Source organism: Tiliqua scincoides, chromosome 5 (genome assembly GCF_035046505.1).
Source record: "Tiliqua scincoides isolate rTilSci1 chromosome 5, rTilSci1.hap2, whole genome shotgun sequence".
NCBI classification, from domain to species: Eukaryota; Metazoa; Chordata; class Lepidosauria; order Squamata; family Scincidae; genus Tiliqua; species Tiliqua scincoides.
In genome coordinates, this window is record NC_089825.1 from 140,818,620 (window position 1) to 140,843,430 (window position 24,811).

Genomic DNA, 24,811 nt, shown 5'->3' on the forward strand with positions numbered 1-24,811 from the left:
CAAATTGTGAATTTGAAAGCACAAATGAGAATGCAGAAGGAGGAGGAGGAGGAGAGGACAGGAGACATTCTTGACCACAGCTCTTCTGTCCTCCACTTCCTCTTCCAATTCATTCAGAGCACAATCCGAAGATTTTGCTGGGCCAGCGTCAGCCCTTAAACCAGCCCAGTTGTGTCCCCTAAGGTACATTTGCACCTCCTTCAAAGTCATTTGGGCCGGCGTACAGATGTGTACTCCGGGGTGGGGGGAGGGTGGGCTTGTGGGTGGCCCAGCGCCAGGCAGGGGGTGGAGCCAGGATCCAGCACTTAGGCTGGCTCCTAACCTCACTCCCTGGCTGAATCCTAAACCCACTCTCCACAGTGCCAGGCTGCTCGGACCTGCACCACTTCCTTAAGTGGCGCAGATCATATTAGCCCCATTGGTGCTGCTGCCACATTACCCAGGGCAAGGGGAATAAATCCCCTTGCTCTGGGCTGAGTCACAGCCAGCCCCAACCCTGCGTCAGATAAAGCACAGTCCTACCAGCCTTCCTGTTCCAGCCAGGTTAGGATAGGGCTGCCACTCTCTCATCCAGGAGTGAGAAGGAGTGGCCAGTGGTGGGCAGTGGCAGAGCACCTTGCCAGTCTTTCACCTGAGGTGACGATTTCAATCTGCCTCATAACTAACTTGAAGTTTTCTAGTTGAACTTGTTAAGGTTTAAGGGGGGCTTGTATAAAATTATAAGAGGATTGGTGTAGGTTCCCAGTCTTGTCCCAATATGAGCAGGTTGCAAGAACAACACTTCAACTACAGCAGAGTACTTTCAGCAGTTGTATTGGTCAAGGGATATCACATTTAGAGTAGTCATTTAACAGTCCAAGAGTCAGCATGGAGAGCAGTCAGTTCCAGTATAACAAATCCAAATCAGTTCCAATAATACACAGTCAAAGGTTCAGTCCATAAGTCAGTAATATCACATACATACAGTATCCAGCCTCTTCAGTCACTGGCAGCAGTCTCACAGTTACTCCATCAACTCCCCTACTGCTGCACCTGAGGCTTCTCCTGACTATCTTCATATAGTCAGCTCAGCCAATCAGTACTGGCTTGGTCATACCCAGGGTGTGCCTGTCCCAGGTGCTTGTTGATTCTGCTGAATCATTGCTCTGCACCTGCTCCCTGAACCAACATGTAAGCTTTGGTTCTGCATCACTCAAGCTGACATTCTCCTCCTTGGTTCAGGTCCTCTCTCATATCTAGACCCTTAGTCCCAGCATCTCACAGTTTTCATGATGCTTCTTAGTTCCTTGCACTTTTGTCAGTGCGACCGCCACGTTCTGGCTCGACTTACAGTACGTTAGGTTTATTAACCCGTCAGACACACATTGCTTCACATTTTGGAAGCGTACATCTGTGTGTTTTGATCTCCCTCTCACACCAGGTGTCATAGCCATCTGTATGGCTGCCTGATTGTCTTCCATTATTTCAATAGGTTTAGGTACTTGTATGCCCAGGTCTATCAGTAGTTCGTTGTACCAAACAATCTCAGTGCACATTGCACTCAGCGCGGCAAATTCAGCCTCACATGTGGATAGCGACACATGTCTCTGTTTTACAGTTTTCCACCCAACTAAGGCTCCTGCCAAAAATAATGTCATGCCTGAGGTTGACTTCCTTGTCTCTGTGTCAGAGGCAAAATTAGCATCTACATATGCTGTAATACTCAGACTACCCTTAGGTTCTAGGTACAATGCTAAGTCAATTTTTTGTTTTAAGTACCTCAGAACACGTTTTGCTGCTTACCAGTGTTTGTTTGGGTTGGCTTGTGGCTCTGGCCAATATATTGCAAGCCATTGCTATGTCCGGTCTACTCCACTGACTAATATACGTTAAACTTCCCAGTAATTATTTATACATGTTAGTGTCAAACATGGGACTGGGTGAGTCATCTTTTTCAAAGTCAGTCTCCATGGGCGTCTTTACCCCATTACACTGTTCCATGTTGAACTTTTTCAGTAAGGTTGCTATCTTGCCTCTTTGAGAGATTTTATAGCCAGTTTCTACTTTGGTTATATCCAAACCAACATAATTACGTATTTCCCCTAAATCACGTAATGTAAACCTTTTTTTTCAATGCTTCAATAAGACCATTTGTTAGTTCTTCATTTTTACGCAATATTGCCAGGTCATCTACAAAACATAATATAATACATTTCAACTGGCCTTTACCCCTGGTAAAAATACATGGGTCAGCTGTGCCTTGGTGGAATCCCTCTTCCTTCAGTGCAGTAGAAAGGCATTGGTTTCATTCATATCCAGATTGCTTTAGTCCATATAGGCTCTTTTTCAGTAGCCAATATCCTTTGTCAGTTTCAGCAATCCCCAAAGGTTTTCTCATGTATACAGTGTGTCTAAGTGGCGCATGTAAATATGCGGTCTTAATGTCTACATGCCTTATTTTATATCCTTCCTTTGCTGCTAACACCAGCGCACTATACAAGGAACTATTCCTGAGAGTAGGCGCAAACAGTTCATCATAATCAGTTGCTTCCTGCCCAAATCCTTGGGCGACTAGTCTGGCCTTACATTTTGTCTGACCATTTTCATCCCTCTTCACCTTGAATACCCATTTACTTCCAATTGCTTTCTCCCCTTGTGGGAGATAGGCTACCTCATATACATTTAGCTGTTGCATAGATTGCAATTCAGCATTGATCGCTGCCTTCCATGCTGTTTGTTCAGTTAAAGGCATGTCCTTTATAGCTTCATATGAGGAAGGTTCAATGGATACTTGGCAAATAAATCCGGGTTTAAACCGATCAGGCTCCCTTCGTTCTCTTGTAGATCTACGGGGTATACTGACATCATCATTAGTCACATCAGTAGGTTGTGGATCTGGTATTTCAATCTCAGTTTCTGATTTCAATTCATTGTCATCCATTTCAGATGATGTTTCCTCATCCCTAGGCTCCTCCTTCAGTATAGGAGGTTTTCTTATAGGCGTTTTCTCCTTTACAGGGACAGATTTCTTTGGTTGTAGCCCATTATAGTCCGCTATCGGGTAGGATGTGGCAACACATGGCCCCAAACGTTCCCACCCTGTAGTGTCCTCAAGGAATTTTGCACTTGCACTGATAACAATGTCCTTTGAGTGCAAGTACCCAAATCTGTACGCCTTGTGGTTTGATTCATACCCCAGGAAATACATCTTTCTGCTTTTCTGTTGTCCTTTAAGTCTTTTCGCCTTAGGTATGTGTACATAAGCAGGGACACCAAACGTATGTACATAGTCCAGTGATGGTGTTCTCCCATGCCATATCTTATATGGTATCTCTCCAGTGCCAGAATGCCAGATCACATTCAACGTATGCGAAGCACACATCATTGCCTCGCCCCAATATTTAAATGGTAGACCACTGCCCTTAAGCATACAGAATGCCATATTCTGCAATGTTTGACCACAGTGGGCATTGTGTTGAGGTCGATAAGGTGCTGACATACGGTGCTCTATGCCATTTTCTTTTAGTAATCTTTCAAACCTTTGGTTTACAAATTCACCACCCTGGTCAGTTATGATGCATTTTGGTAGTCTGCCAGTTTCTCTTTTGACAAACTTTAGCCAGTATTCTACAGTCTGGCTGGTCTGTGCTTTTGTGCCCATTAGATAACAAAAAGCATAACGAGAATGGTGGTCCTCAATGGACAACACAAATCTTGCTCCTCCCATGCTGGGAGTGAATGGCCCAATTAAGTCCATGAAGATTAGATCCAGGACCTCTTTTGTTTCATATTTGCCAGGCTTTCTGGTGGGAGTAGCTTTGGACTTTACAGCTTTGCATACCTCACAGTCCAGGTATAAACCACAGGGTTTTAATTTTATCCCTTCTGAATGTTCAACAGTCTTTCTGAGGGCTGGAAAACACGCATGACCAAGTTGACGGTGCAACTTATGAATACAATGGGAGTGTTCTGCTCTGTTAATCAACACTGACCCCACAGTTTCTTTTGCACTACTGTATAACACATACAATTCATCATGTAGTTTAGCAGTTGCTACATGCTCAGCATTTTTCATTATCTTACACTCCTCCATATTGAATTGCAGAGTGTAGCCCTGCCTTGTCAACGCGGCAACAGATAGGAGGTTGTAGGTTAGGTTTGGCACATACACCATTTCAAGAGTTCTGTGCAGTATTGGCAAAACAATCTTTCCCTTTCCACACACTTTTGCTGTGACTCCATCAGCTAGTGTAACACATTGGTTTGTTGCTGGCTCAAATGATTGAAACAGTCTCTTATCTTTGCAGTTTATCTTATCTTATCTCTTAATGTTTGCCGTTGCCCCACTGTCAATTACAAAATAGGTTTCACAGTCCTTTGTTTTTCCAGTGACAGTCAAATTTACTCCTCCTCCCTTGCCATAACGGAGGGGTTTCTTTTCTCCCCTTTTAGACCTACAATCTTTGATTAAGTGGGAAGGGCTCTGGCAGTTATAACATTTTTTCACAGCAGAGTAAGCTTTTGCAGAGTCAAGGTCACTTACTCTTTCCACCGGTGCTTTCCCTCTTTGCAGGGCTGAGGAATTCTGCTTGTGATTTCTAAGCACTCTGTTGTCTTTTCTCCTCCTTTCCTCATCAAGGAGTCTACTTATCAGGCTGGCAATTGTTAGTTCTGCTTGTGGGACTACTTCCAAATTCGCCACAAACTGGTCATAGCTCTCATCAAGGGAGCAGAGAATTATATACACCTGTTGCAGTTCAGTAAAATTTAGCTCTTTTTCCTGGAGTTCCCCCAGAGTTCATTTCATAAACTCTAGGTGAGTCAGCATGTTCCCTCCTGAACATAAGAACATAAGAACATAAGAACAGCCCCACTGGATCAGGCCATAGGCCCATCTAGTCCAGCTTCCTGTATCTCACAGCGGCCCACCAAATGCCCCAGGGAGCACACCAGATAACAAGAGACCTCATCCTGGTGCTCTCCCCTACATCTGGCATTCTGACTTAACCCATTCCTAAAATCAGGAGGTTGCGCATACACATCATGGCTTGTACCCCATAATGGATTTTTCCTCCAGAAACTCATCCAATCCCCTTTTAAAGGCGTCTAGGCTAGACGCCAGCACCACATCCTGCGGCAAGGAGTTCCACAGACTGACCACGTGCTGAGTAAAGAAATATTTTCTTTTGTCTGTCCTAACCCGCCCAACACTCAATTTTAGTGGATGTCCCCTGGTTCTGGTATTATGTGAGAGTGTAAAGAGCATCTCCCTATCCACTCTGTCCATCCCCTGCATAATTTTGTATGTCTCAATCATGTCCCCCCTCAAGCGTCTCTTTTCTAGGCTGAAGAGGCCCAAACGCCGTAGCCTTTCCTCATAAGGAAGGTGCCCCAGCCCCGTAATCATCTTAGTTGCTCTCTTTTGCACCTTTTCCATTTCCACTATGTCTTTTTTGAGATGCGGCAACCAGAACTGGACACAATACTCCAGGTGTGGCCTTACCATCGATTTGTACAATGGCATTATAATACTAACCGTTTTGTTCTCAATACCCTTCCTAATGATCCCAAGCATAGAATTGGCCTTCTTCACTGCCACCACACATTGGGTCGACACTTTCATCGACCTGTCCACCACCACCCCAAGATCTCTCTCCTGATCTGTCACAGACAGCTCAGAACCCATCAGCCTATATCTAAAGTTTTGATTTTTTGCCCCAATGTGCATGACTTTACACTCCTGGCTGGAGGCGTGTCTGTAGCAGTTTTTGCATGAGATGTATCTGCGCGCCAACACTATCTCGCACATAAATCCTTTTGAGCGCCTCCCAACTTTCTGTAGCCGAGGTTTGTCCATCAATGTGGACCAGCTGCTGGTCCTCCAAGGTCAAGCCAAATAAACACAATGCTCTTTTGTTTTCCCTTTGATAAGTTTGTATCAGTTCTGCGTCATCCTCATTGAGGTCTGCCAAGTCTGATGGATTAACAACCACATTCCACAGACCCTCTCACTTCAGCAGTAACGAGACTTTACGTGACCAAGTGGCATAATTATGTCCATTCAGCCGGGTTATCAAGAACCCTGAGGCTGCGACTGTGCTCATCTCCATGCTCTTTAAATCTTTGCAGTCACTTGTAGCTCTAATAGTAACAACAGCAGTTCTTGTAGCTCACAGGTTCAACTCAGCAGTTGCAGGGACCAAGTCAGCAGTTCCTGGGCCCATAACCCATGTTAAGGTTTTAGGGAGGCTTGTATAAAATTATAAGAGGATTGGTGTAGGTTCCCAGTCTTGTCCCAATATGAGCAGGTTGCAAGAACAACACTTCAACTACAGCAGAGTACTTTCAGCAGTTGTATTGGTCAAGGGATATCACATTTAGAGTAGTCATTTAACAGTCCAAGAGTCAGCACGGAGAGCAGTCAGTTCCAGTATAACAAATCCAAATCAGTTCCAATAATACACAGTCAAAGGTTCAGTCCATAAGTCAGTAATATCACATACATACAGTATCCAGCCTCTTCAGTCACTGGCAGCAGTCTCACAGTTACTCCATCAACTCCCCTACTGCTGCACCTGAGGCTCCTCCTGACTATCTTCATATAGTCAGCTCAGCCAATCAGTACTGGCTTGGTCACACCCAGGGTGTGCCTGTCCCAGGTGCTTGTTGATTCTGCTGAATCATTGCTCTGCACCTGCTCCCTGAACCAACATGTAAGCTTTGGTTCTGCATCACTCAGAACTCAAGCTGACAGACCTCAGCATGACTTCTTAGTCCTCACAACGTGTCACTCCCAGAAGCCTCTGGGTTCCTGTCTCAGAGTGTATGTCCTCCCATGCAGGCATTCAGGAAACTGGCCAATGGTTGCTTGCAAGAGAGCCCTTGAATACTTGAGCCAGCCATGACTGGCTGCCACTCTGCATGTGGGAACCATCACTGCTGCCAGTCCTCATGCAGTGGCCTGTCATGTTCTGCAGATGCAAGTATTGCTAAATGGCATCTGTCACATTTTAAACGGGGGTGGGGGGGTGGGGGGGTGGAGCAGCACTCTTAGGTCCATCATCATCTGTTATATAACTAGCTTATATATATATGGTATATAAATACTGTCGTTGTTGTTGTTGTTGTTTATCTGTGAGACCCAGGATTCATCCAGCAAAGTCAAGCCCTTTCAAACCCACTGCTCTCAATGAGAGAGAGTGATGCGCATGATTAGCTTGTAATCCCTCAGCCTTCCTGGGCTATTGTAAAGATAAAAAGGAAAGAAAATCATGTTTGCCACACTGAAGATGGGTGGGGTAGAAATAAAATAAAGGAACTTCATTAACCTGAGTGTAAGTAGGCTCCTGCAAGGGAAAAGGATCTGGGAAAAAGCATAGAAGCCCTCTAAAGATCTGAGGTTCAAATTAAGTGAATGAACTGCATCAGGCTCTCCAAGGGGAAAAAGATCTTGGAAACAGCACATAAACCCACTAAAGTTCTGAGTAAAGTTCTGCTGTGCACAAGAACTTATAATTAACCCATGTGGGACTGAAGAGCAGTCGACACTGTCCAGGATGCTGACATCTTTGTCGTTTTTAAGAGAACATCACAGGCTTTGAATACAGAGGGACAAATCCAAGAGCCTCAAGTATCAGGTTTATGTCAAGGAAAACTTGAAAGCATTATATCCTCTTAAATTCCAGATGAGGTGAAAGCTATCGAAGAATGATTATTCTCACTCTAATTCTCCACTAGCTTACTTGCATGGAGCTTCTTATTTTCACTGAAGTTCCAATTCTCTCAGTTTCATTACATCATCATGCTGGACCACTCCATCTTCCATTTCCATCTCCAGCCTTTTGCTGTCCTGAATTTCTTCCACCTCCTTTGTTCATCCTTTCTGAGCCTTCTTGAAAAATCCAAACTTTGGAGGATGCAGGCTTACCTTGCAATGAAGAACTGATTGCTGAGACAGAAGGCACTTGTTCCCAGATCCCCTTTTATTGTGAATTGCAGTGTGAGTGAGAATCTCTGCAAAAGGTGGATTCTAACGTATATGACAACAGGCAGCTTGACACTTCCATGATACAGAGATATTGCAGGTATTAATTTTATTTATAATTACAATTTACAATAAAACCATAGAATAGAGTTGGATGGAATTAAACTAGAACATTAAATAGATTTCCTATAAATTCACTTTCTGGGGAAATCAATGTTCCTTATTCTAGAAATTACCCCAAATGTTCAGATGAGTATAATCTCCTACTTTTTCTGTTAATTTAATCATATTTTTTTTACAGCTTCTAACTTGCATGCATATTCTCACAAAAATTTTCAGCTGTGTCAAAGTCTGTACTTTTCTCCAGTCATCAATATTTCTCCCTCCTTCTTCAAAACTTTTTCAATCTCTATCATGAAGTTGCACTCTGCATTGCAGGGTGCAAATCAAATAAAAGTACATTTGTTTTTGTTGGGGGTGCGAGTAGGTTCAGAGAAACAAATGTGATTGTTAATAAGAAAGAAACTGAATTTAGTTGGAAAGAGAACGCTGTATGAATCTAGTTTAATAGTTCAGAAATACACTGGAGGGCATATATAAATATAATTATGAACCTTTGTAAAACACATTAATCAGCTAATATACCTATGGGAAAAATTAAACTTTTCATTTTCAGGTGGAATAACAGCAGTAGGAATTTTACCATGACTTAAACTACATTTCTTCAGCAGTTGTCAATTGCAGTTCAGTACCACCAAGATAAGCATCAGCAAAGGCTTTTAATGAAATAAAAGGAATGCATCCTGTTCAAAAGGAAAAGTCTCTGATGCAGCCTTTTAGTTCTATATGATGTGAGACGAGTCAATTATGTCTGAGTATAAAATTATTATTCCATGGCCAGCAAATAATTGGTACAGTTATTCAACAGAAACTAGTTGAACAGAGCCGTACTCTTTTAGACTGAAATAAAAATAAATAAATAAAGTGGAAAGACACTTCCTTGAATTGAATAATTGTCTCTTGGGACAGTGCCTGAATCCATATTTCATATCAACCTTCAGAACTCCCAGAATGGGAAGAGGTAGAAATGTTTGTGGAATGCTCGAAGCTTCCTGATGTACTGATTGCAGCAATATGATATAATTTCATCTATTTCCCATCCTTCAAGGATCCCAAGGCACTTCACATGTTCCCCATTTTTTCCCCTCACAAAAATCCTCTTGGGTAGGTTGGAGACGGAGTGACTAGCCAAGGTCACCCAGCAATTGCCATTGCTGAAAAAGGGTTTGAACCTGGGTCTCCCCGATCTCTGCACAACACTCATAATTTGCTCTTGAACCCAGTTACTCTGGACCAAACACCACATGGTTGCTGGTTCAGATGAAGGTCCAGATGAACGACATCTCAGCAGCCCCAACTCAATCATGCTCTCCAGCAGGAAGAGAGAATGGCCTCTGCACCCTGCAGCGACTCTCCCAGACTTCTTCAGGCTAGACAGAAAACTCCCCCAATTGGGAATCTCCATTAATCTCCCTGATTTGCACATTTAAAAAACAAAACAAAACAGATTACTGACAGAGAGAACAGAGAGTCCTGAATATTGGCCAGCAATTTTTCCTTTGTTGTAGTAACATGAGACCGAAGCCTGGAGTTTGATCATGAAAAATTGGAGCAAAAAGGTGTTGATTTTATTAAGTATGTTTTATTTTATTAAACATTCTAGGAGGGGAACAAGATCTAGCTGCTGAGGGCCTGATCCTGAGCCCTGTGTGTAGCCTTCTTGCAAACATGCCTTAAGGCATGTTTGCACGCCCTTACTGCAGCACCAGTGCCCAGACTAGCCCCGGGCAAATCCAGAGTGGGCACTGGGCCTACATTGCATCACCTGGTGGTCGCCTGGATCGCCAGATGGCAGAGAGTGTTGCCCAACACGGGACTTGCGGCCCAACACGAGACTCTCCGAATCTGCGCCAGCTCCAGAACTGCCGCAGAATCGAGTAACCCCATTGCAGGGCTACTTCTCTTACTTCGGGGAATTGGACAAAAGTCCCCTTCTCCCAAGGAGATAGCAGTGGCTGCCCAGGGAGTGTAGGAAGCTGCAGCCATTTTGGCGCCGCGGCAGCCCTGCACTCCGAGCAACTCAGGATTGGGCTGTGAATTTCTCAGGGCAAAAATGGGTTATGGGGATGAACCCTCTCTGGTTTAAACAGATTCAACAGAGGAAACTGTCTCAGTATGTATTTTTTTTTTCTCCCTTCAGAACTGCAGTAACAAGACGAGATGCAAATCTGTGTGGAACACATGAAGTTACCTAATACAGTCATCGGATCAGGGGTATGTGTTATCATATCTTGTCATTTATACGTAGAGGTGGGTGAAAACTCCCCTCCCCCCCGCCATGGACCTCACTGTTTTCTGGGTTTTCCAAAGTTAGAGGCGCGTAAAGAGATGTTATGTGTTTTTATTTCAAGGGTACATTGTAATAAATTATACGTATAAATTATAAATGTTTTTAAAGTGAACTAGGCAGGTGATATAGGTGGTGCAGTGTCAGCAGATGCAGCTACATGCATGTAGGGGTGTTAGATGACAATAATTTTGTGTTCATTATTATTATTATTATTATTAACATCAAAATGACAACACAGCTGATAATAATTGTATGTGTACACATAAAAACCGCAACATTTATCAGCTGGTAAATCATCATCATCATCATCATCATCATCATCATCATCATAGCAGATTATGTAGATGTCTTATTTTTTTTACAAAAATGAGGAGTGATGTTATGTGCTATCACAGAAAAAGACCCACTCCTCTTTATAGGCCCTCCAAGGAGCTCAGGGCAGCACACAATGATCCCCTTTCTTCCTCACAACTGTCCTTGGAAGCGGTTTGGAGAGGGAAAGAGTGAGTGGCCGTGGCCACCCAGAAATATCCATGGCTGAATAAGGGATAATGGTTTGAACTTCTGTCTCCTCAACCTGTGCACAATACTCTGGCTACTCTATCACAATGCCCTGGATCAATGCCCTAGAGCTATCCAGCCTTGTTACTTGAAGTCATGTTACATGCAATGGTAGGAGTGGACCTAGGGAGAGATGAGAAGGACCTGGAGGATAAACCCTATCTCATTTGTTTCTCCCACCAGAACCAGCCATCAAGATGAATGGATCCACCATTACAGAGTTTGTCCTCCTGGGCTTTTCTGGCTCCCAGTTTGCCCAGCTGTTCATTTTACCTCTAGTCTTCACTTGCTACACCACCATCCTTGTGGGCAACTTGTTAATCATGGTGACTGTTCGATCTGATCCCAAACTGTTTCAATGCCCCATGTATTTCTTTCTTGCCAATCTATCCCTCCTTGATATATCTTTTGGTTCAGTGGCTGCCCCAAAACTACTGACCGATCTACTGAACAATGGCAGTACCATTTCTTATGGAGCCTGTATAGCCCAGGTATTTACTGGCCATCTCCTTGTAGGTGTAGAAACATTCATCCTCAGTGTGATGGCCTATGATCGCTATGTGGCCATCTGCCACCCACTGAGGTACACAATCATCATGGACCGGCAGCGCTGCCTCAGTCTCCTCCTACTTTGCTGGTTAGGAGGCCTCATACACGGCATCTACCAGACAGTGGTCACCACCAAGCTACCACTCTGTGGACCGAATGTGCTGGATGGTTTCTTCTGTGACATCACCCAGTTAAAAAAGCTGGCCTGTGCAGACATCTATGTAAGTGAGATGCTCTATATTTTCAGTGACAGTTTGATAATTCTTCCCAACTTTCTGATCTTGCTGTTTTCATACGTGACCATCCTGGCCAGTATCTGTAACCATTTTAAGAAGGGTGGTAAGAAGGGCCTCTCCACCTGTGGCTCCCACCTGATGGTGGTCTCCCTCTTCTATGGCCCTATTATAGTTGTGTATATTAAACCCTCCTCCACCTCCCAAGTGAACAAAGTGGCCAGCATATTGTATGCAGTGGTCACACCTGCTCTCAATCCCCTCATCTATACTCTGAGGAACAAAGAGGTAAAGGAAGCCATGAAGAAGTTGAAAAACAAATGTGCACGTTTCCTTCTGCCTCAGAAGGAGTAGATGTGTGGCAATTCCTTTTCCTGCCAAATCAATTGGTGCATGAGTCCTAATGAGCCAGAATGGAAAAATGGATATTATGTATTAGGGCAGGGGTGTCAAACTAGTTTCATATAGTGGACCAAATAGCATTCATGATGCCTACTGTAGGCCAGAAGGGATGTCATTGAGTAGGAAGTGATATCATTAAACAGGTCATGACCAGAAATAAGCACTTTTTCTCACTTAGAGCTCATTAGTTGCAAAAGTCAGAAAAGAAATACCCAAATCTTGCTCATGTTTTCACAATATGGGAGAGACCAATTATCATGCTAGCTGTCCTTTCAACAATGGCAACTCCGTTCAGCAGCTGCAAGCAGCTGATAGTTGAACTGGGATAACCCGAGGGCCACATAAAGAGCTTCTGAAGGCTGTAGCCGGCCCACAGGCCTTGTGTTAACACCCCTAATTAATCTTGCCCTACTTCCTCTCTCACTGCTACAAATCGAGGAAGCATGGCATCCTGCCTATAGAACTGCGTGCCAGGATCCTAAAAACAGAGAACATTGTGGATAGTGGTGTTGGAATTTTGGTTGCAATGCTACCTGCAGGACTTTGGAGGGCCTCATAATGCCCAGTCACCAGCGGAGACCATCTACCTGCCTGCAGTGACACTTGCAGGAGTTATGATCTTTGATTCTATTTCCTCCCTGCTAATTTCTCTCTTACACTCTTTTCTTCCTTCCACACCATTGAAGAAAGGGGATGTGCTGCCTGAGGGCTCTGTCCCCGCAATGGTAGATCTCCCATCACGCTTCCACACAATGAGGACAGCTCTAGGGTTCTCTGTTCCATAGTAAGAACCTCTGACTACACAAAAGATGTATATACAACTATAAAACCGTGAGTAAAGTATTTCTTACGGAATGGTAACCAGCCTCTGCTCAAGTATATATTTTATACAGAAACTGCTTTGTGAGCATCTCTTTGCTGATCACATATAAATAATAATAAGAATAACTCTGGAGATACAGGTCAGGTCTACCATTCATCACCACTTGGACAACAGAACCCTCTTCCAATTCAGGATTCCTCAGAATCCCAGCTACTAGGAAGACAGTGGAAGAGTGGCTGTTTTGCTTTACAGCCTCACTTGTCAACTGTCTGGAAGGATTTCCCAGTTGACTACTAGTGGACAATGAGTCCTGAACTAAGTGGATTTTTTATTTGATCCAGCAATGTGTGTCCTCCTTCCACTTCCAACCGAGCCTCATCAAACCTCTGCCCTAAGGAAATTGCAAATGCCGTCTGCAAGTTTCTAGCTAGTATATGTTTGGCATGATGGGGCCATGATGCAGCAGAGAGGTAGGTAAAAGAATTTTTTACTTAACTACCGTACTGTATCAGGGTTGAAAATGGGCCTACTTGGATCCACACCAGCCCTTTTGTTGGTACAAGTCCAACAAAATGTGGACCCACACAGTTTCTCTATCAAATCCAACTCCATCATGGAACACACTTAATGCCTCTTATATTGAACACATGCAAGTGCATCAATCATAGTCTTGACAATGTGCTCAGGATCTATAATTCAATACAGCAAAAGACCAGAGTGGCACTAGTGAGTACTACATGGAGGAGAGAGGCCATTGCTGCTGAGAAAAAACTCAATGAAAAGTTAAATCTCTTAGACCTGTTGGAGAGCTTGGGGAAGGAATGGGGATTTTGCGTTCTTCTAGAATTGGGTTTTGGAGACATACGGAACTGAGCGAGGTGGCCCAAGATCTTCCATTAAATGAGGTTGGGAGCCAAAAGTTACCACCAGTGCTTCTTCCTTGACACATAAGCAAGTTCAAAGAGCTGACGTTGCTGCCAGAGCTTACAGTTCTGCTGTTTTCCTCCAAATTGTGAATTTGAAAGCACAAATGAGAATGCAGAAGGAGGAGGAGGAGGAGAGGACAGGAGACATTCTTGACCACAGCTCTTCTGTCCTCCGCTTCCTCTTCCAATTCATTCAGAGCACAATCCGAAGATTTTGCTGGGCCAGCGTCAGTCCTTAAACCAGCCCAGTTGTGTCCCCTAAGGTACATTTGCACCTCCTTCGAAGTCATTTGGGCCGGCGTACAGATGTGTACTCCGGGGTGGGGGGAGGGTGGGCTTGTGGGTGGCCCAGCGCCAGGCAGGGGGTGGAGCCAGGGTCCAGCACTTAGGCTGGCTCCTAACCTCACTCCCTGGCTGAATCCTAAACCCACTCTCCACAGTGCCAGGCTGCTCGGACCTGCACCACTTCTTTAGGTGGCGCAGATCCTATTAGCCCCATTGGTGCTGCTGCCACATTACCCAGGGCAAGGGGAATAAATCCCCTTGCTCTGGGCTGAGTCACAGCCAGCCCCAACCCTGCGTCAGATAAAGCACAGTCCTACCAGCCTTCCTGTTCCAGCCAGGTTAGGATAGGGCTGCCACTCTCTCATCCAGGAGTGAGAAGGAGTGGCCAGTGGTGGGCAGTGGCAGAGCACCTTGCCAGTCTTTCACATGATTTCAATCTGCCTCATAACTAACTTGAAGTTTTCTCGTTGACCTCAGCATGACTGCTTAGTCCTCACAATGTGTCATTCCCAGACGCCTCTGGGTTCCTGTCTCATAGTGCATGTCCTCCCATGCAGGCATTCAGGAAACTGGCCAATGATTGCTTGCAAGAGAGCCCTTGAATACTTGAGCCAGCCATGACTGGCTGCCCCTCTGCATGTTGGAGCCATCACTGCTGCCAGTTCTCACGCACTGGCCTGTCATGTTCTGCAGATGGAAGTATTGCTGAATGGCACATGTCACATGTTAAACTGGGGGGGAGGCAGCACTCTTAGGTCTGTCATCATCTGTTTATCTGTGAGACCCAGGATTCATCCAGGGAAGTCAAGCCCTTTCAAACCCACTGCTCTCAATGAGAGAGTGATGAGCATGATTAGCTTGTAATCCCTCAGCCTTCTTGGACTATTGTAAAGATAAAAAGGAAAGGAAATCATGTTTGCCACACTGAAGATGGGTGGGGTAGAAATAAAAAGAAGGGTGTAAGTAGGCTCCTGCAAGGGAAAAGGATCTGGGAAAAAGCATAGAAGCCCTCTAAAGATCTGAGGTTCAAATTAAGTGAATGAACTGCATCAGCTTGGATGAACGTAGGCTCTCCAAGGGGAAAAAGATCTTGGAAACAGCGCATAAACCCACTAAAGTTCTGAGTAAAGTTCTGCTGTGCACAAGAACTTATAATTAACCCATGTGGGACTGAAGAGCAGTTGACACTGTCCAGGATGCTGACGTCTTTGTCGTTTTTAAGAGAACATCACAGGCTTTGAATACAGAGGGACAAATCCAAGAACCTCAAGTATCAGGTTTATGTCAAGGAAATCTTGAAAGCATTATGTCCTCTTAAATTCCAGATGAGGTGAAAGCTATCGAAGAATGACTATTCTCACTCTAATTCTCCACTAGCTTACTTGCATGGAGCATTTTCACTGAAGATCCAATTCTCTCAGTTTCATTACAACATCACGCTGGACCACTCCATCTTCCATTTCCATCTCCAGTCTTTTGCTCTCCTGAATTTCTTCCACCTCCTTTGTTCATTCTTTCTGAGCCTTCTTGAAAAATCCAAACTTTGGAGGATGCAATGAAGAACTGATTGCTGAGACAGAAGGCACTTGTTCCCAGATCTCCTTTTATTGTGAATTGCAATGTGAGTGAGAATCTCTGCAAAAGGTGGATTCTAACGTATATGACAACAGGCAGCTTGACACTTCCATGATACAGAGATACTGCAGGTATTAATTTTATTTATAATTACAATTTACAATAAAACCATAGAATAGAGTTGGATGGAATTAAACTAGAACATTAAACAGATTTCCTGTTAATTCACTTTCTGGGGAAATCAATGTTCCTTATTCTAGAAATTCCCCCAAATGTTCAGATGAGTATAATCTCCTACTTTTTCTGTTAATTTAATCATATTTTTTTTGCAACTTCTAGCTTGCATGCATATTCTCACAAAAAATTTCAGCTTGTGAAAGTCTGTACTTTTCACCAGTCATCAATATTTCTCCCTTCTTCTTCAACACTTTTTCAATGTCTTTCATGAAGCTGCACTCTGCATTGCAGGGTGCAAATCAAATAAAAGTACATTTGTTTTTGTTTGGGGGTGTGAGTAGGTTCAGAGAAACAAATGTGATTGTTAATAAGAAAGAAATTGAATTTAGTTGGACAGAGAATGCTATATGAATCTAATTTATTAATTCAGAAATACACTGGAGGGCATATATAAATATAATTATGAACCTTTATAAAACACATTAGTCAGCTAATATACCAATGGGAAAAATTAAACTTTTCATTTTCAGGTGGAATAACAGCAGTAGCAATTTTACCACGACTTAAACTACATTTCTTCAACAGTTGCCAATTGTAGTTCAGTACCACCAAGATCAGCATCAGCAAAGGCTTTTAATGAAATAAAAGGAATGCATCCTGTTCAAAAGGAAAAGTCTCTGATGCAGTCTTTTAGTTCTGTATGATGTGAGACGAGTCAATTATGTCTGAGTATAAAATTATTATTCCATGGCCAGCAAATTTGGTACAGTTATTGAACTGAAACTAGTTGAACAGAGCCAGACTCTCTTAAGACTGAAATAAGAATAAATAAATAAAGTGGATAGACACTTCCTTGAATTGAATAATTGTCTCTTGGGACAGTGCCTGAAACTATATTTCATATCAGCCTTCAGAACTCCCAGAATGGAAAGAGGTAGAAATGTTTGTGGAATGCTTGAAACTTCCTGATGTACTGATTGCAGCAATATTGCACATGATATAATTTCATCTATTTCCCATCCTTCAAGGATCCCAAGGCACTTCACATGTTCCCCTTTTTTTCCCCTCACAAAAATCCTCTTGGGTAGGCTGGACACAGAGTGACTAGCCAAGGTCACCCAGCAATTGCCATTGCTGAAAAAGGGTTCAACTCAATCATGCTCTCCAGCAGGAAGAGAGAATGGCCTCTGCACCCTGCAGCGACTCTCCTAGACTTCTTCAGCCTAGCCAGAAAACTCCCCCAATTGGGAATCTCCATTAATCTCCCTGATTTGCACATTTAAAAAACAAAACAAAACAGATTATTGACAAAGAGACCTGAATATTGGCCAGCAATTTTTCCTTTGTTGTAGTAATATGAGACCGAAGCCTGGAGTTTAATCATGAAAAATTGGAGCAAAAAGGTGTTGATTTTATTAAGTATGTTTGATTTTATTAAACATTCCAGGAGGGGAACAAGATCTAGCTGCTGAAGGCCTGATCCTGAGCCCTGTGTGCAGGCTTCTTGCTGGTGCACACTGTTGCAAATGTGCCTTAAGGCATGTTTGGAAGCCCTTACTGCAGCACCAGTGCCCAAGCTAGCCCCGTGCAAATCCAGAGTGGGCACTGGGCCTACATTGCATCACCTGGTGGTCGCCCGGATTGCCAGATGGCGGAGAGGGGAGGCTGGGGAGGTTCTGGGGCAGGGTGAGTTGGGGGAGGGCAGGAAGAGGGCAGGCAGAAGGTGTTGCCCAACACGGGACTTGCAGCCCAACACGAGACTCTCCGAATCTGCGCCAGCTCCAGAACTGCTGCAGAATCGAGTAACCCCATTGCAGGGCTACTTCTCTTACTTGGGGGAATTGGACAACAGTCCCCTTCTCCCTAGGAGATGGCAGTGGATGCCCAGGGAGTGTAGGAACTGCAGCTGCAGTTTAAATTTGCACTTAAACTACATTTTTTCAGCAGTTGCCAATTGCAGTTCAGTACTATCATGATAAACATTAGCATAGACTTTTAATGAAACATATTCTGATCAAAAGAAAAGTCTGTGATGCAGTCTTTGAGATTTGTCTGATGTGAGAAGAATCTGTTATGCCTGAGTGTAAAATTATTATTCCATGGAAAGCAAATAATTCCCACAGTTATTGAATTAAAGCATGTTGAACAGTGTCAGACTCTCTTTTACTGAAATAAAATTAAGTTATAAGGAAAGATTCTTCCCTGAATTGAATAATTGTCTCTTGGGACAATGCCTGAATCCATATTTTTTTTTATCTACCTTCAGAACTCCCAGAATGGGAAAAGGTAAAAGTGTTTGCAGAATGCCTGTAGCTGCCTAATGTACTGATCACAACAGTTTTGTGAACAATATTATTTCATCTGTTTCCCATCCTTCAAGGAGCTTAAGGCACTTCAAATGTTCCTCTTTTTTCCTCACAACCATCCTCAGAGGTAGGAGTGAGACAGAGTGACTGGCCAAGATCACCCAGCAATTTCCATTACTGAATCAGAAGTTGAACCTGGGTCTCCCTAATCTCTGTACAACACACTGGCTACTCATCCCTTGCTCTGGAGGCCAGTTATTGTGGAAGGTTGCTAGTTCTGATGAAGAGTACGGGATGGCAAGTGAAATCTCAGCAACCCCAACTCAATCATACTCTCCAGCAGGAAGAGAGTATACACACTGCACTCCTTCAGGAAAGTCCCAGACTCCTTCAGGAAAGCCAAAGCAAACTCATCCAATTGGGAATCACCATTACTCTCCCTGATTTGCACTTTAAAAGAGAGAGAGAGAGAGAGAGAGAGAGAGAGAGAGAGAGAGAGAGAGAGATTAGTCACAGAGAGAACATAGAGTCCTGAATATTGGTCTGCAATTTTTCTTTTGTTGCAACACGAGGCTGGAACCTGGAGTTTAATCTTGAAAACATGGAGCAAAATCTTATTGATTTTATTAAGCATTCCACAAGGGGAATGGGATCTAGCAGCTGAATTGCTCAGGAGGGTTAACAGGATCCAAACTTTTTCTCCTACTAGTACAAGTCACCAGGATGAATGCCTCAGTCACTGCAGTATTTGTCTCCTGGATACCTCCTCCCATACTGTCAAAGTGGTCCTTTTAACTGTGGTCTTGACTTATTGCATCACTGTCTAGTTTTGAGGCATATATTAACAATCCTATGTACGTTTGTGAAATTATATACTTTTCTCTAGCCATCAATATGCTTTCCAACTTTGTCACCCTCCTCTTTTAACCATTCTGTCATAAAATGTCATGACATTGTGCACTAAATTGCAGGGTACAGGCAGCACTAGAGCCTGTGGCCGGGTGGAGAAGGCCTCCAGAAGCCAAAACTCTACTACAGGATGCAGCAGGTGTTGAGGGGAGTTATAGTGGACTGGACTGCCTCCCTTTCTTATGCAGAAATAAAGACATAGTTTACAAGGGATGGACCCTCTAATAGTTATAGAAAGGACATTGTCTAAATCTTTATTTTGAGATTGATCAGAACAGTGGGATACATTGATCAGAACAGTGGGATGTGTCAACATATCTTGTCATTTATATGCAGAGGTTGGTGAAAACAGTTCTTTTTTTTTTTGCAGATTTTGTTTTTTTTCTGTGTTTTTCAAAGTTAGAAGTGCATAAAGCTGTGTTATGTGCTTTTATTCCCAGGGTGCATTTTTATAAATTATAAATATAAACTATAATCATTTAATAGTGAACTAGGCAGGTGATATAGGTGGTATAGTGTCAGTGGATGCAGACACATGCATGTAGAGGTGTTAGAGAATATGCAGAATTGTTAGAGAGTGGTTTTATATTCTTCACAGATTTTGCAGATTTTTTAAGCAAAACTGGGAAGTGCAAAAAGTACTGTTATGTGTTTTTAATCCATTAGCACAGGACAAAAAAAGAAAAAGAAAAAAGCCAGTCTCTATTTATAGGCCATTCTTCCTCCAAGGAGCTCAGGGCAGTACAAATTGTTCTCCCTTTGTTCCTCACAAGGTGACCAGATGTCCAGGACTAGGACCAGGTACCCCAAAATGACATCCAAGAAAAATGTAGGACATGACAAAATGAAAGCTAAAACCACTTGTGTATTGATCTCATGTGATTAATTTAAACACTATATTGTTTATTATTAAATGTTAAACCTATATTGCATATAATGTATTAATTACAAGAAGGCTATGTGCTGCCTGCTCACAGGGGAAAGGAGGACATTTAAGTTCTTTGCCAGGACATGAGGCTAAAAAAGAGGACAGGTCCTGGAAAAAGAGGATGTCCAGTCACCCTGGTTCCTCACAACACTCCTTTGAGGTAGGTTGGAGTGAGACAGAGTGACTATTCGTGGACACTCAGAAATATCTGTGACAGAGTAAGGGTTTGAACTTCTGTCTCCTCAACCACTGCACAAAACTCTGGCTACCCTATCACAATGGCCCTGTAGCCAGAATTGTCCAGCCCTGCTACCAAACTATGTCCTGTCCTCAGCTATAACTGCTATGCCAGTTATTGTAGAAGGTCCTTGCTAGTCTGTGTGAAAACTGTACTCTGTCATGGGCACAGAAATGAGAATAGAAGTATGAAAATATAAGCATTATTTACAAAACTAAGAACCAAATAGTTTCTAGTCCTCAAGGCCCTGAGGATATGAGGATATATCAAGTGAAATATGAGGAGCTATGTCAATCCTAGTGTCCACAGGAAGAGAGAATGGCTACTACACCCTGTAATAGTAGTAGACCTACCCAGATACCTTTACAGCTGAGTCCAATGTAACTTCCCAGGAGTGGATGCAGCCCTAAGAATGGAGTATGTGTTGAATCCTGCAGGTGAGTTTTAAATCGGAGCCCTCTGTGAATGTTTCTCAGACTGTGGGTCAGGACCTACTAGGTGGGTTGCAAGCCAATTTCAGGAGGGTCCCCATTCATTTCAATATTTTATTTTTAATATATTAGACTTGATACTACCATAGTATGTGACTGCCATAGTATGATACTACCATAGTATATGACTATGTGACATAGTATGTAACATTTTGGAGAAATGTTACAGATCTGTACTTTTAATAGGCTACTATGTATATGCTTTTAGCTATGATAGTAAATGGGACTTATTCCTGGGTAAGTGTGGGTAGGATTGCAGCTTAGGAATGTTAACACTCTTCCTGCTTGATGATGTCATTTCCAGTCACGACATCACTTCTGGTGGGTCCTGACAGATTCTCATTCTAAAAAGTGGGTCCCAGTGCTAAACGTTTGAGAACCACTGCTCTGTGATACTTGCCACAGGCCCCACCCTGTTCCTGCCCCTCCCTGCCCTATACTTCCTTTCGCCTCCCCCCCCCCCACCACACAACCTTACCTTGTGCTGGTGGATGATGGCCTGTGACAGAATCAAGGCACTTCTGCCAGTATCTTGCTGGGTCCACCAGCATAACACACACTCCTCCAAAAAAGGATTTACATGGGATTGGGCTTAACTCCTGAGCTGCCTGGAGCTGCGGGACCCGGTGGCTCCATGGAGGGCTCCCGCCAGATCCAGCGCCTCCCGCGCTACCACGGGAGGCTCCTTGGGAGAAGGGGACATTTGACCCCTTCCCATGAGTAAGGGAAGCAGCCCCACAATGGGGCTACTCACTTTAGCGGTGACTGTTTGGACGCCGCTAAAGTGAAGTTGCTCTTGTAGGGCAAGCAGCCCTGCCTGAGCGCCCTGGATCCTGCGAAGCTCAGCTCCGCTGACCCACCTCTCCCCCGCACCCCGACACGCCTCCCCCATGCCCCCGGCCACACCTCCCCCCTCCCCCGAATGCCTCCCCCACGCCCCTGACCATGCCTCCAACTCCCGTTCCGCAGCCCGGTGGTCACAGAGACTGCTGATCTGCAGAACCCGGGCGCCCACCATGCGCTGCTTCAGCACCAGCTGGAGCTGAGCCAGCTCCGGTGGGACCCCAGCAGTAAGCCCTGCAAATGTGCCTTAAGGCACATTTGCAACTGTGGTCCATGCCACAGAGGCGTGGTGCAGACCACAGGATCGGGCTCTCAGTCTAAGCGAACTCCCCCAATTGGAAATCGGCTAACAAGATGCAAACCCCATTTATCTGCCTGATTTGCACAGCTTTTTGCAAACAGATTTTTCAGAGAGAGAAAATAGTTCTTTGTATGCAGTACAGAGACAGGATCCAGCAGTGGGATAGCTAAGGGGGTGTAGGGGGTAGCGGTTGCACTGGGCATCAAACTTTGGGGGGCAGTAAACTGAGCTTGACACTAGTGGCCAAAATTGTGAAAAACCTTGGCATGTATGAATAATACCATCATGTTATATATCATTGGAGAGGTATTTTAATGCAGAAAGTAATGAAACAAACACCACTGGAATATCTGTATTCTATCAAAAGTTATGGCCAATTAACCAGAAACTGAAAACACAACTGCTTTAAGGAACAAAAAGTTGATTTCTTTACCTCAAAACTGATCTATGAGACTGATTGTTCTGAAAGCCAATGAGATGTTATTATGATAGACCATGGAACAAATAAGGTGTTAATATGAGTCAGTTATTTCCATGTATCATAATAAAGTTACCCCTGCTAACTGGGCAAAGAGGTAAATACCTCAGCTATGTCACTGGCCGGGGGAGGCAGCAGGGCAAATGGGTGGCAAGCTCCTGGGGGAGGAGGCGGGTTTTCCCCCGATTTTCACTTTTTTTAAAGCCTGGGTGTGATGTCACTTTCTGTTGTGACATCACTTCTGGGACATCACTCTGCACTGGGGTACACAATCATTAACTACACCACTGGAAGCCAGCAATTCCATCTATCAAAATGAGAGCAAGACTTTTTCATTCTGTTCATAGTTCCAGGGGAGGAATGGTAGGGAAGATGAGCAGGACTTAGAGAATAAACAGTGCCCTGTTTGTTTTTCTCCACTAGAACCAGCCATCAAGATGAATGGATCCACCATTGCAGAGTTTGTCCTCCTGGGCTTTTCTGGCTCCCAGTTTGCCCAGCTGTTACTTTTACCTCTGGTTTTGACCTGCTACACCACTGTCCTTTTTGGCAACTTGCTAATCATGGTGACTGTTCGATCTGATCCCAAACTGTTTCAGTGCCCCATGTATTTCTTCCTTGCTAATCTATCCCTCCTTGACGTATCTTTTGGCTCAGTGGCTGCCCCTAAATTACTGACTGATCTACTGAAAAATGGCAGTACCATTTCTTATGAAGGCTGCCTAACTCAGGTGTTTGCTGTCCATCTCCTTGGAGGTGTAGAAACATTCATCCTCAGTGTGATGGCCTATGATCGCTATGTGGCCATCTGCCACCCACTGAGGTATGCAACCATCATGGACCGGCAGCAGTGTCTTGGTTTCCTCCTACTTTGCTGGATAGGTGGCCTCATTCATGGCATCTTCCAGACGGTACTCACTGCCCAGCTACCGCTCTGTGGACCAAATGTGCTGGATGGTTTCTTCTGTGACATCACCCAGTTAAAAAAGCTGGCCTGTGAAGACATCTATGTGAGTGAGATCCTCTATATCTTCAGTGACAGTTTGATCATTCTACCCAACCTTCTGACCTTGTTGTTTTCATATGTGACCATCCTGGCCACCCTCTGTGGCCGTTTTGGGAAGGGTGGTAGGAAAGGTCTCTCCACCTGTGGCTCCCACCTGATGGTAGTCTTCCTCTTCTATGGTCCTATTATACTTGTGTATATAAAACCATCCTCCACCTCGCAGGTGGACAAGGTGGCCAGCATATTGTATGTGGTGGTCACACCTGCTCTCAATCCCCTCATCTATACTCTGAGGAACAAAGAGGTGAAGGATGCCATGAAGAAGTTGAAAAACAAATGTGCACATTTCCTTCTGCTTTCAAAGGAGTAGATGTGTGGCAATTCCTTTTCCAGCCAAATCAATTGTTCTATGAGTCCTAATGAGCCAGAATGTAGAAATGGATGTTATGTATTAGGGCATGTTACTGGGGAGGTAATGTATCTTGTCCTACATTCTCTCACACTTTTACAAATTGAGGAAGTGTGACATTCTGAATCTAGAACTGTGTACCAGAATCCTAAAAACAGAGAATATTATGGATAACTGTTGGGATTTTGGTTGCAATGCTGCCTGCAGGACTCTGGAGAGCACTGTAATGTCCAGTCACCGAATTCCATCTACCTGCCCTGCCCCCTGTGACACTTGCAGGAGTTGTGGTCCTTAATTCTATTTCTTTCCTGCCCTTTTCTCACACTCTTCATCTTTTCACACCATCAAAGAAAGAGGGTATAGCGCCTTAGGGTTCAGTCCCCACAGTGGCAGATATCCCTTCAGACTTCCACAGAAAGAGGACAGCTCTAGGGTTCTCTGTTCCAAAGTAGTAGGAACCCCTGACCACTCTCAGAGGAACTGAGAGTTCCACTGAGAGTTCCACTGGTCTGTGGAACTCCTTGCCACAGGATGTGGTGATGGTGACTGGCCTGGACGCCTTTAAAAGGGGATTGGACAAGTTTCTGGAAGAAAAATCCATTATGGGTTACAAGCCATGATGTGTATGCGCAACCTCCTGATTTTAGAAATGGGCTATGTCAGAATGCCAATGCAAGGGAGGGCACCAGGATGAGGTCTCTTGTTATCTGGTGTGCTCCTCCCTGGGACATTTGGTGGGCTGCTGTGAGATACAGGAAGCTGGACTAGATGGGCCTATGGCCTGATCCAGTGGGGCTGTTCTTATGTTCTTATGTTCACTCAGATGATATACAGGTGGGGCCTGGGTATCCGTGGGAGATTTGTTCTCGGATCCCCTACAAATACTGAAAACTGTGGATAAGTTAATCTGTGGTCTCAGCTCTTTAAATCCTCAGAAGTCTTTCTGAATCCCTCAGAGACAACACATGTCTGGCCCAAAAAAACTACTTCTGGTTTGC

General features: G+C 44.0%; 2 protein-coding genes across 2 annotated transcripts; both read left to right on the plus strand.

Moving 5' to 3' along the window:
• Positions 1–11,131: 11,131 nt before the first annotated feature.
• On the plus strand, positions 11,132–12,070 carry LOC136653944 (olfactory receptor 4Q3-like). The gene has a single exon (XM_066630809.1). The coding sequence runs from the start codon at positions 11,132–11,134 to the stop codon at positions 12,068–12,070; it is 939 nt and encodes a 312-aa protein (XP_066486906.1).
• A 5,374-nt stretch (positions 12,071–17,444) lies between these two features.
• Positions 17,445–23,774, plus strand: LOC136653945 (olfactory receptor 4Q3-like). The gene is made up of 3 exons (XM_066630810.1): positions 17,445–17,590; positions 21,746–21,846; positions 22,822–23,774. The coding sequence occupies exons 1-3, from the start codon at positions 17,445–17,447 to the stop codon at positions 23,772–23,774; spliced, it is 1,200 nt and encodes a 399-aa protein (XP_066486907.1).
• The last annotated feature ends 1,037 nt before the right edge of the window (positions 23,775–24,811 follow it).

Coding starts and splice junctions, on each gene's coding strand:
- LOC136653944 (XM_066630809.1), top strand. CDS start 11,132: ATGAATGGATCCACCATTACAGAGTTTGTCCTCCTGGGCTTTTCTGGC.
- LOC136653945 (XM_066630810.1), top strand. CDS start 17,445: ATGTTTGGAAGCCCTTACTGCAGCACCAGTGCCCAAGCTAGCCCCGTG. Junction 17,591..21,745: donor TGGGGAGGTTCTGGGGCAGG/GTGAGTTGGGGG, acceptor CCCGTTCCGCAG/CCCGGTGGTCACAGAGACTG. Junction 21,847..22,821: donor GCTCCGGTGGGACCCCAGCA/GTAAGCCCTGCA, acceptor TTTCTCCACTAG/AACCAGCCATCAAGATGAAT.